General features: G+C 44.6%; 1 protein-coding gene across 2 annotated transcripts; it reads left to right on the top strand.

Moving 5' to 3' along the window:
- Positions 1 to 7,783: 7,783 nt before the first annotated feature.
- LOC110509616 (nucleoplasmin) lies at positions 7,784 to 10,720 on the top strand. 2 transcript variants are annotated; one of them, XM_021590613.3, is made up of 9 exons: positions 7,784 to 7,865; positions 7,962 to 8,044; positions 8,270 to 8,386; positions 8,602 to 8,695; positions 8,933 to 9,057; positions 9,232 to 9,257; positions 9,371 to 9,404; positions 9,564 to 9,602; positions 10,611 to 10,720. In XM_021590613.3, exons 1-8 carry the CDS (start codon positions 7,829 to 7,831, stop codon positions 9,594 to 9,596), a joined length of 549 nt encoding a protein of 182 aa, XP_021446288.2. In that variant the 5' UTR covers positions 7,784 to 7,828; the 3' UTR covers positions 9,597 to 9,602; positions 10,611 to 10,720. The 2 variants fall into 2 exon arrangements, 1 of the variants encoding a protein (XP_021446288.2); XR_002471456.3 differs by lacking the exon at positions 9,232 to 9,257 and having other exon boundaries at positions 10,611 to 10,657.
- Positions 10,721 to 12,343: the final 1,623 nt, after the last annotated feature.

Here is a 12,343-nt window from a genome sequence, read left to right as displayed (position 1 = left end):
TGGGGGACTTGTGCTTCTGTTATTACGTATCTCAGATCAACATTAAATCAAATCACATTTATTTATATAGCCCTTCTTACATCAGCTGATATCTCAAAGTGCTGTACAGAAACCCAGCCTAAAACCCCAAACAGCAAGCAATGCAGGTGTAGAAGCACAGTGGATAGGAAAAACTCCATAGAAAGGCCAAAACCTAGGAAGAAACCTAGAGAGGAACCAGGCTATGAGGGGTGGCCAGTCCTCTTCTGGCTGTGCCGGGTGGAGATTATAACAGAACATGGGCAAGATGTTCAAATGTTCATAAATGACCAGCATGGTCAAATAATAATAATCACAGTAGTTGTCGAGGGTGCAGCAAGTCAGCACCTCAGGAGTAAATGTCAGTTGGCTTTTCATAACTGATCATTAAGAGCATCTCTACAGCTCCTGCTGTCTCTAGAGAGTTAAAAACAGCAGGTCTGGGACAGGTAGCACGTCCAGTGAACAGGTCAGGGTTCCATTGCCGCAGGCAGAACAGTTGAAACTGGAGCAGCAGCACGGCCAGGTGGACTGGGAACAGCAAGGAGTCATCGTGTCAGGTAGTCCTGAGGCATGGTCCTAGGGCTCAGGTCCTCCGAGAGAGAGAAAGAAAGAATTAGAGAGAGCATACTTAAATTCACACAGGACACCGGATAAGACAGGAGAAGTATTCCAGATGTAACAAACTGACCCTAGCCCCCCGACACAAACTACTGCAGCATAAATACTGGAGGCTGAGACAGGAGGGGTCAGGAGACACTGTGGCCCCATCCGATGATAGCCCCGGACAGGGCCAAACAGGAAGGATATATCCCCACCCACTTTGCCAAAGCACAGCCCCCACACCACTAGAGGGATATCTTCAACCACCAACTTACCATCCTGAGACAAGGCCGAGTATAACCCACAAAGATCTCCACCATGGCACAACCCAAGGGGGGGCACCAACCCAGACAGGAAGATCACATCAGTGATGCACCCCTCCTAGGGACGGCATGAAAGAGCACCAGTAAGCCAGTGACTCAGCCCCTGTAATAGGGTAAGAGGCAGAGAATCCCAGTGGAGAGGGGAACCGGCCAGGCAGAGATAGCAAGGGCGGTTCGTTGCTCCAGAACCTTCACACTCCCGGGCCAGACTACACTCAATCATATGACCCACTGAAGAGATGAGTCTTCAGTAAAGACTTAAAGGTTGAGACCAAGTCTGCGTCTCTCACATGGGTAGGCAGACCATTCCATAAAAATTGAGCTCTATAGGAGAAAGCCCTGCCTCCAGCTGTTTGCTTAGAAATTCTAGGGACAATTAGGAGGCCTGCGTCTTGTGACCGTAGCATACGTGTAGGTATGTACGGCAGGACCAAATCAGAAAGATAGGTAGGATGTAACGGTTTTCTTGTGGTGAAGTAGAGGCGGACCAAAACTCAGCGTGGTTATATTGATTCATGTTTAATAACAAAAAGATAAACACGAACACTACAAAACAATAAACGTGGAAAACCAAAAACAGCTCTATCTGGTGCAAAACACAGAGACAGGAACAATCACCCACAAACACACAGTGAAACCCAGGCTACCTAAGTATGATTCTCAATCAGAGACAACTAATAACACCTGCCTCTGATTGAGAACCATACTAGGCCGAAACATAGAAATACCCAAAACATAGAAAAACAAACATAGACTGCCCACCTCAACTCACACCCTGACCATACTAAATAATGACAAAACAAAGGAAATAAAGTAATAATAAATAATGCTTTGTAGGGTTAGCAGTAAAACCTTGAAATCAGCCTTTGCCTTAACAGGAAGCCAGTGTAGGGAGGCTAGCACTGGAGTAATATGATCAATTTTTTTGTTGGTTCTAGTCAGGATTCTAGCAGCCGTACTTAGCACTAACTGAAGTTTATTTAGGGCTTTATCCAGGTAGCCGGGAAGTGGAGCATTACAGTAGTCTAACCTAGAAGTGACAAAAGCATGGATACATTTTTCTGCATCATTTTTGGACAGAAAGTTACTGATTTTTGCAATGTTACATAGATGGAAAAAAGCTGTCCTTGAAACAGTCTTGATATGTTCGTCAAAAGAGAGATTAGGGTCCAGAGTAACGCCGAGATCCTTCACAGTTTTAGTTGAGACGACTGTACAACCATCAAGATTAATTGTCAGATTCATCAGAAGATCTCTTTGTTTCTTGGGACCTAAAACAAGCATCTCTGTTTTGTCCGAGTTTAAAAGTAGAAAGTTTGCAGCCATCCACTTCCTTATGTCTGAAACACAGGCTTCTAACGAGGGAAATTTTGGCAATTTAATTTCATTGAAATGTATAGCTTTGTGTCATCCGCATAGCAGTGAAAGTTAACATTATGTTTTCGAATGACATCCCCAAGAGGTAAAATATATAGTGAAAACAATAGTGTTCCTAAAACGGAACCTTGAGGAACACCGAAATTTACAGTTGATTTGTCAGAGGACAAACCATTCACAGAGACAAACTGATATCTTTCCGACAGATAAGATCTAAACCAGGCCAGAACTTGTCCGTGTAGACCAATTTGGGTTTCCAATATCTCCAAAAGAATGTGATGATCGATGGTATCAAAAGCAGCACTAAGGTCTAGGAGCACGAGGACAGATGCAGAGCCTCGGTCTGACGCCATTAAAAGTTAATTTACCACCTTCAGTCTCAGTGCTATGATGGGGTCTAAAACCAGACTGAAGCATTTCGTATACATTGTTTGTCTTCAGGAAGGCAGTGAGTTGCTGCGCAACAGCCTTTTCTAAAAATGTTGAGAGGAATGGAAAATTCGATATAGGCCTATAGCTTTTTATATTTTCTGGGTCAAGGTTTGGCTTTTTCAAGAGAGGCTTTATTACTGGCACTTTAGTGAGTTTGGTACACATCCAGTGGATAGAGAGCCATTTATTATGTTCAACATAGGAGGGCCAAGCACAGGAAGCAGCTCTTTCAGTAGTTTAGTTGGAATAGGGTCCAGTATGCAGCTTGAAGATTTAGAGGCCATGATTATTTTCATCATTGTATCAAGAGATGTAGTACTAAAACTCTTGAGTGTCTCTCTTGATCCTAGGTCCTGGCAGAGTAGTACAGACTCAGGACAACTGAGCTTTGGAGGAATACGCAGATTTAAAGAGGAGTCCATAATTTGCTTTCTAATGATCATGATCTTTTCCTCAATGAAGTTAATGAATTTATTACTGTTGAAGTGAAAGCCATCCTCACTTGGGGAATGCTGCTTTTTAGTTAGCTTTGCGACAGTATCAAAAATACATTTTGGATTGTTCTTATTTTCCTCAATTAAGTTGGAAAAATAGGATGATCGAGCAGCAGTGAGGGCTCTTTAATACTGCACGGTACTGTCTTTCCAAGCTAGTCGGAAGACTTTCAGTTTGGTGTGGCGCCATTTCCGTTCCAATTTTCTGGAAGCTTGCTTCAGAGCTCGGGTATTTTCTGTATACCAGGGAGCTAGTTTCTTATGACAAATGTTTTTAGTTTTTAGGGGTGCAACTGCATCTAGGGTATTGCGCAAGGTTAAATTGAGTTCCTCAGTTAGGTGGTTAACTGATTTTTGTCCTCTGACGTCCTTGAGTAGGCAGAGGGAGTCTGGAAGGGCATCAAGGAATCTTTGTGTTGTCTGAGAATTTATAGCACGACTTTTGATGCTCCTTGGTTGGGGTCTGAGCAGATTATTTGTTGCGATTGCAAACGTAATAAAATGGTGGTCCGATAGTCCTGGATTATGAGGAAAAACATTAAGATCCACAACATTTATTCCATGAGACAAAACTAGGTCCAGAGTATGACTGTGACAGTGAGTAGGTCCAGAGACATGTTGGACAAAACCCACTGAGTCGATGATGGCTCCGAAAGTCTTTTGGAGTGTGTCTGTGGACTTTTCCATGTGAATATTAAAATCACCAAAAATTTGAATATTATCTGCTATGACTACAAGGTCTGATAGGAATTCTGGGAACTCAGTGAGGAACGCTGTATATGGCCCAGGAGGCCTGTAAACAGTAGCTATAAGGGATTAGGGATTTCGTCCTCAGCTAGTTTTTATTTCCTCATCCAGTCGATCCCTCAAACCACTCTCTTTCTCACAAACACCCACACTCTCTCGTCAGTTTCATTAGTATTCAGTCGATATGTCGCTGTCGTTAAAGTGGTCAATTCCATCGGTCAAGCTAGAAGCCATCAGGGACGCAATCAGCTCCGTAATCATCTGAATTATTCCACATTATCCTGCTATTTATATTTCATATGAAACCCGACTGGATGGCTCATTACTGAAGGCCTGTATTTATGTCTGAATGTTATGGGAGAAATATGAGCCAGCATTGCAATCAGAGGACGAGGTCTTGTATTCGTCTGGCATAGAGAATGTGCAGCTGTTACGCAGGCTTTTGAGTAGGCCTAGTTAAAGAGAAATGGGTGTTGTGTTACAATGTTGAAGTTTGTGTCAAATACACTTATGGCCAACACTTTCAATGGTCTACTCTTTCTCTCTTTCATTAAATGGATGCATCTCTCTCTCTCTCTCTCTCTCTCATCCGTTCATCTTTCTCTCTGCTCTCTTCCCAAAGCGGTACTCTTTGATGGCCTGTCTAGGAGCAAGTGTGTGTGTCTGCTCATATGAGAATTTGTGTGTGTGTGTGTGTGTGTGTTAGTGAGTCTGTGTGGGTTCCCCTTAGGGGTGCGGTGGTCGCACACTCAGCTCATGTTTTCTCCACTCTGTTCTCCACTGACTGCAGAGATCCGAGCCCACAGAGTTGCATTAAATACACATCCCACGGCTGTCTGCAGAACACAAACACACACACACATATACTGTAGAGAATGAGAATTGAAGAACTGAGGCTCTCACACAACAACAAATGGCTTGCTTTATGTGTTTTCAGCAACATCACCGTTAAAAGACATCCCTCATTACGCCACACACACTAAGGTTACACAGTCACACACTACAACGCTGTATACGCTTACACAGTAGGCTAAACATAGTCACTCACTACTACTGTTACTAGTCTTGGAAATCCCAGACCTAGGGTAGCAACTACATTGGAGCATTGTGGGAGGCAATCTGTCTGTCTCGACTAGAGAGACTGCTACTGTGCTAGCCAACTCACCACACAATGGATAGGATTTTCCAACGGGATTTTCCCTAAAAAGAAACTGGAACACAAGCGGCATGAATCCATAGAGAATGATAGAGGCCTCTAGTGGTCAAAAGGCTGTATTAGCATGGGCAGTGCCACTGAGGGCTTCCACCATTGTAATGTAATCAACTGGGTGGGACGTCCAACTTCATTGGCTGATCCCTCCTGGTGACCCAGTTGGAGACATGTCCAACCAGGTCATCAGGAAGGATCAACCAATTGTGAAGGAGTAATGTACCTCTTCAAAATTGAGATTGCCTCGATTCCAACGCTGTCACTGACACTTTAATGAAACAGATACAAAGATGAGTCCTCTATCTATCTCTATGCATGAATCCAACAACAAATGTGTCTGAACTCCAAATCATCGTCCCTCGGCCCTCCATTTGCGTGTTCACGCATGCCTCCGCCAAGTGTCTCAAAGCTGATGGAGTGAAAATGATCGAAGGTGTTAGCCCCTCTGGTAGGCACTTCAACTGAGCCTGCAACGCTGCTGGCTTCATAACAAAGTGGAATCCCATAAGGCACGGTCTTCTTCTTCTTCAGCTGTGTTTAACGGCAGTTGGCATCCAATATTAACGTTGCATTACCGTCATCAACTGGACTGGAGTATAAATCCATTATGCTTTGTGATACAAAAATGGATAAAGAGAAGAAAAAAATGACCCTGCCAACTAACTTATTAACCCCCCCCCTCATTTCATTTGTAGGCCCATCAGAGGTCAAATAGCGGGTGCTTATATTTGTCCTGTTTCACACGTACAAGTGTGTGAGACACCCTCAGAGAGTGGGGTCACGACCAGGGATCAGCCAATATTGACGGCGTGCTGGCAAAAGTCTACTACTCACCGGGAGCCTCTTAGGATCCCTCACCCGTGACCCATTTCCTCTACCTTCTTCACCGCCTTAGCACGCTACACCTTCTGTACAACTCTGACCCTGGCAACCTCCTCCTGCTTCTCTCACACCGGACACTTCTGATCCCCAGCAACATGGGCACCCCCACAGTTAACACATACCACTTGTTTCACTGATACTACACATTTCCTTGTCCCATGCCCTCCTGCACACTTCTCACATATTGGATTCTCCCTCCTACACACTGCTGCAACATGACTATAAACTTGGCACCTGAAACACCGTAGTGGATTCGGCACTCAAGCTCTGATGGGATAACTGATATATCCTAACATGACTTTGTTGGGCAACGACTTAACATCAAAACTCAACAGGACAGACAGTGAATTTTCTGTTTCGCCACGTTCGCCACCAGGTCTGCGTCGCACCAAACGGTGACCGTCAAAGACACTGGGAATCTTCAACTTCAGTTGATCCACCTCCACCCTTACCACTACCCCAGTAATCATTCCTTTCAACGGCACCCTGTTCTTGAGAGCAAAGAAAGTAACAGGTCTTGTCCCCATTCACATGGCGCGGGGCGCCGCTCCCTCTCGGTGGAAGAAACACAAAGAAATCCACTTTGGGTTACCTTCGCCCTTCCCCCCCTCAACCTGAAACCAGATATGGGTCAGCCAAAAGGAAGGGTCACTCCTACCGGACCAGATGAATGACCATTGGTGCAAGGCTCGGGCTCCAAGCTCAACACCACACCTGCCACCTCAGGTAATTCATCTTCATTGTCTTCCATATCACCTCCAGCACTCGGTCTGGAGTACAGCTCATTCTGTTTGCACTTGACACTGATCTTCATCGACATTACCGGTCTCCCTCACCGTTGCTAACTTCATCGGATTCAAACTCATCATCTGTTTTCTTCACTCTCCTTATCCCCTTCTTTTTTTCGGCGGGGTTACTCTCATCATCATCCTCAAGCTATTTACAGGTCCACGAGATGAAGGATCGCGCTGATCAGCAGGCTCACTAGAATTATTCTTCCTAACTTCAACTCTAGTTTATCAACAGCAGTCCATCCAGTACTCCCCTCACTCTTCCTCCCTCCATTGCTTGCATCATCTTCATCATACTCGTTCAGACTTCACAACGCTATCACTCGGATGCCTTGTTTTTTAAATATGTTTTTTTACGTTCCATTTCCGTTTTCGAGAACATGCTCTCCACTCCATGCAGTCTTAGCCCGAGACCGCTCCGCTGGGCACCCGATGAGCAATTTCACACAAAAGAATGGAGAGAGTGCCTTCAAGCAAGAGTGTTCCTTAGTTTATGTGCTCTCTGGAAGTCACGGTAGAGGCTAGACAGGTGGATTGGGATTTGAACAGTGCCTCTGTTCTAGGGTGCGTCGCCCCGGTTAACGGGCCAATTAGCTTTGGCGCGTAATGCTTTATTAGCGTCACCTGTCTTCTCGTCATCTTTATAATCTACAGTTTCCGAAGATGCATTTCTCTCGTACTCTATCTGTCCAGGACCAGTCTGACGTGCAGTATCTTCGGTAAGCATGTTCATGCGACGTTATGATTGAGGCTTTGATTGCGAAATTATTAGATGGCTGAACTCTGCTCAACGGTAAAGGACGTTTCTGATAACCACCAGAGACGTCGTTAGGTCCGCTAAATAAATATAGGCTTTGACAAACTTCTGCACATTTAATGTGTTAGGTCTCCGTGTGCGTGACTCACGAGTGTTTTGTTTTTCCCAGGTAAAGTTTTGTAAAGTTTGTAAAAATGCACAAACAGGAAAAACCACTGTCGATGTTATGGGGTAGGTATTTAGCTAGAAATTGTGTTCCTAGTGTGCCCATTAAATGTAGCTGTTGGACGGAATCGGTTAGGCTTTTTCTAAATTATGTTTTTGTAGGTTGTGAACTCAGTGAGTCAAAGATGGAGGAAACGTTCAAAACGGATGACACAAACTACCAACATCAACTCGCCCTGAGAACCGTAAGTCATTACTCATCTTGGAGCATTACATTTTACAATCCAAGTGCTGTACAAACACATGAACTGCCTTTAGGTTTCAGGTCGTGTGTAGCAGCCCAGCTGAGCGTGTCTGAAATGCACGTGATACGTTACTACGGGTAGCACGACTGCGATCAATGCAACCTGGAACGTACTTTAAACTCAATACAGTGGCACATTTGCAAATTACTGACTTGTCCCTGGCAGATGTGTCTGGGCGCAGGCGCCAAAGGAGAGTTCAACATTGTGGAGTTGATTACTGGAGAACCGGATAACGGTAAAGGTATAACTGTGGCAACCCTGCATGCCAGCGGCATGCCCATGGTAAGATGTAGTCCCAATTTTTCATTTGTAGGCTTAAATCTATTGCATTGCAGTTAATTTTAAATGGATCAACCTGGATTTCTATTGTGAAATTGAACTACTTAATGACCTAGACTACAAGGTGAACTTATATCTGATAATGGGAGTAATCACCAGATTACTGCTAGGCTCTGAGTTTGAATGAGAACACTTGTCATCTGTATTCATATCTCCAGGTCAATCTCTCTGGGCTTGAACTCCACCCTCCTGTCACCTTCAGGCTGACGAGTGGTGCTGGCCCTGTGTACATCTGTGGGGAACACATTGCCCGTGAGTAGGGGGACCAGGGATGCCCTAGATGAGGGGTTTGATGGGTGTGAAAATGAAGGGCTTAATGACTTCGGGGTTCAGCTTGTCAAGGTCTTGCGGAGTAGCTGGTTTATTACTGTGGAATCGGGTGACTAAATGGTTTAGCCAAGGGGGTGACTCTAGAGGCGGCTTGGACATCCATCAACTACAGGGCTTTCAGACTGGCAGCTGTCATCTCTGTAACTTGTTTCTTTCCAGTGGAGGATGACTTCTCAAGCATCGAGAGTGGTGATGAGGAGATGGAGGATGAGGAGGAAGACATTGAGGAGTCTCCTGTGAAGCCGAAGAAAGCACTAGCCAAGAGCGGAAACACTGCAGAAAAGGTATGTTTATCAAATTCTAGCTTTTTATTTTTTGGAATGATTAGGTTACCATTTTCACTTGGCACAACAAGACACGTATTTATAGCATGTGTTCTTACTCAAACTTGGCTTGACAACGAGCTGGTATGCACAAACTGATCTGGGATCAGGCTAATGTTGTTCCCCCGTCTCCAGAAAAAAAAGCCAGAGGCGGCAGATGAGTAAGTCGTGTTAATCAATGCTTCTCTGACGCATTTATGAAATTTCCTGGAAGTGCTTTGCAGAAATGTAATATCTGGTTGCCAAAGCCATAATTGATGCTCTCTCTTTCCAGACCTGTGTCAGATGATGAGAACCCTCCCCAAAAGGTACTTTAATATTTACTCTGCCTTTATTTACCTTCCTGTTCAATCTGAGACTCCAGCTTTGTCCCAAATGGTACCCTGTTCCCTATATAGTGCACGTAGTCTTTCCTGTTAGAATCACAACTGGCCTGGATATAAAATTGTGGTTCCTATGCTTTTCAGGGAAAGGGGAGAGGAAAAGGCAGGGGAAAGTAATCCCAGGTAAGTGGCTACCTGGTGACTGCCTCAGGGTGTAATGGTAATCTCTGAGTGGGCCTCTTATCTGTTTGTAGGGCTGGTGTTGCAAGTACCATAGACTGGATTCCATTCCTAGGACCACCCGTATGTCAAATGTTTGCACGTGACTGTCACTTTGGCTAAAGTGTCTGCTAAATGGCATATAAAATCCACTCTACTATACTGGACAAAATATAAACACAACAGTGTTGGTCTCAGGTTGTGAGCGGAAATAAAAGATCCCAGATATTTTCCATAGGTACAAAGCTGCCCTTATTTTTACGGCCCTTTTAGTGAGCGTTTATCCTTTGCCAAGATAATCCATCCACCTGACAGGTGTGGTACATCAAGAAGCTGATTGAACAGCATGCTCATTACACAGGTGCACCTTGTGTTGGACAATGACAAGGTAACTAAAATGTGCAGCTCTGTCACAACACAATGCCATAGATTCCTCAAGTTGAGGGAATGTGCAATTGGTATGCTGACTACAAGAATGTCAACAGATGTTGCCAGAATTTAATTTCTCTACCTGAAGTCACTTAATCCCATTTTGGAGAATTTCAGTATACCAAAATGGCCTCAACTGCAGACCATGTTTAACCACGCCAGCCTAGGACATGTCTGAGACCAGACAGCTGATTAAACTGTCTAACAAGGCCTTTTGTGCGGGGACATATACTAATTGGCTGGGACTCTGCCTTAGACCCACCCATGGCTGCGCCCCCTGCCTAGTCATGTGAAATCCATCAATTAGGGTACATTTATTTAAATGGGGAAACCAATATGACAACTCATTAACAATTTCACTGTTCAGTACATATTTGTTTTTCATTAGTCCACTAAACTCCCAAACATTTTGGGACTGTAAAGATAGGACTTTTAAAGAAGCAAAATGTCACTCGCCACAAGACAAGTGACACTGGCTGTGTTCTCGAGCAGCTCAACTGTATGATGGGAGTTTTGTTAAACCATGTCTTTGGTCTGTTTCAGGTGCTGCTGCTCATCCACGTGTCCTGTTTGGTCAAAGGTTCTGTCAATCAATTTAGGTGTCTCTCTCTACCTGTTCAGTACGTGTATTAAACCAAGTATGTTTGTCCTGTACTTGTTGTCGGTGCTTTGTAAGTAAATCGTTTGGAAGAAATGGTCATGTGTCATAGTTTCGTACATGTTGATTACTACCACTATGTAATTGGTTTATCACCTGTAATCTACCAACCATGTCTTTCTAACGTCAAATCATGTTGCTCTTCAGGTGGGAAAGTTTGTTCTAGACTTAATTCTGAGTTTGACTTAACCTGGGGGGGGGGGGAGAATTTATCTTGACATTGGAGAGCTTAGTTTTGAATGCGGCAGAACACCCTGTCCCAAATTAATCGCTACACTTGATTCTACCTCTAGGCTCTACACTTCGGTTGGCTCACGCCTTAATATACTGAGTATACTTAACATTGAGTTGCACCCCCCCCCAACCACAGACTCAAGGTGTTAAGTGTTCTAGAAGGATGCTGGACCGTTCTTCATACAAGTGTGAAACCCAGCAGTGTTGCAGTTCCTGACAAACCGGTGTGCCTGGCAACTACTACCGTACCCTGTTCAAATACCCTTAAATCGTGTCTTTCCCGTTCACCCTCAATGGCACAGCTTAAATCCTTTAACCTGTCTACTCCCCTTCAGTCTCATGTAAAGGTGTTAATGTTTGGTTCTGGATTGAGGTTGGGTGACCAGTTGACCGCCACCCAATTTGAGATGGTTTGGACCGTGGAGTGCTCAGCATATGTGGGAACACCTTCAAGACTGTTGAAGCTGGTTGAGTATTCAAAGCAAAGGGTTGCTACTTTATGATTCCATGTGTTTTGATGTCTATTCTACATTGTAGAAAATAGTAAAAATAAACTGGTGTCGGTGGAACAGTTTCATCTACATTTTATATTCAGTGGGCTCATTTCAATTAACCACAATCTCTTTGGCTTAACTCTTGACGTTATCCACATTGATTCAATTGTTTCCCCTCCCACCAACAGCCCATAATGACAAAGCAAAAAAAATCAACCTGTTTTTGATAATTTAAGTTCAAACTGCTTACTCAGTACTTTGGCAGTGATTACAGCCTCAAGTCTTCTGGGGTGTGACGCTACAAGCTAGGCACACCTGCATTTGGGGAGTTTCTTCTCTGCAGATCCTCAAGCTCTGTCAGAATGGATGGGGAGTGTCGCTGCACAGGTCTCTCCAGAGATATTAGATTGGCTGGGCCAATCAAGGAGCCTGTGTCTCATTGGTTTGATTCTTCAGTCTTCCTTGGGGATGGCGTTTTGGGGGGGGGGAGAGTTGGAGCTGTGTGCTTAGGTTTGTAGTACTGTTGGAAGATGGTCCTGAGTGCGCTGGGGCAGTTTTTCATCAAGGATCTCTCTGTACTTTGCTCCGTTCAGCTTTCCCTCGAGCCTGACTAGTCCCCAGTCCCCGCCGCTAAAAAACATCCATAGCATGATGCTGCCACCTGCTTCACCGTAGGGATGGTGACAGGTTTCCTCCAGTTGTGATGCTTGGTATTCCGGTCAAAGAGTTCCATCAGATGAGTCTTGTTTCTCATGGTTCGAGTCCTTTTGGCAAGCTCCAAGCGGGCTGTCATGTGCCTATAACTGGATGGCTTCCGTCTGGCCACTCTTCCATAAAGGCCTGATTGGTGGAGTGCTGCAGGGATGGTTCTCCCATCTCCACAGAGGAAC

This window comes from Oncorhynchus mykiss, chromosome 29 (assembly GCF_057628025.1).
Source record: "Oncorhynchus mykiss isolate SJ-2025 chromosome 29, ASM5762802v1, whole genome shotgun sequence".
In the NCBI taxonomy this organism is placed as follows: Eukaryota; Metazoa; Chordata; class Actinopteri; order Salmoniformes; family Salmonidae; genus Oncorhynchus; species Oncorhynchus mykiss.
This window is presented reverse-complemented; position numbering and strand designations above follow the sequence as displayed.

Bases quoted from the DNA above. Each gene is read 5' to 3' on its own strand.
- LOC110509616 (XM_021590613.3), top strand. From the start codon at position 7,829: ATGCACAAACAGGAAAAACCACTGTCGATGTTATGGG. The intron at 7,866-7,961 runs GTAGGTATTTAG...ATGTTTTTGTAG, and splicing joins ACCACTGTCGATGTTATGGG to GTTGTGAACTCAGTGAGTCA. The intron at 8,696-8,932 runs GTGAGTAGGGGG...GTTTCTTTCCAG, and splicing joins CTGTGGGGAACACATTGCCC to TGGAGGATGACTTCTCAAGC.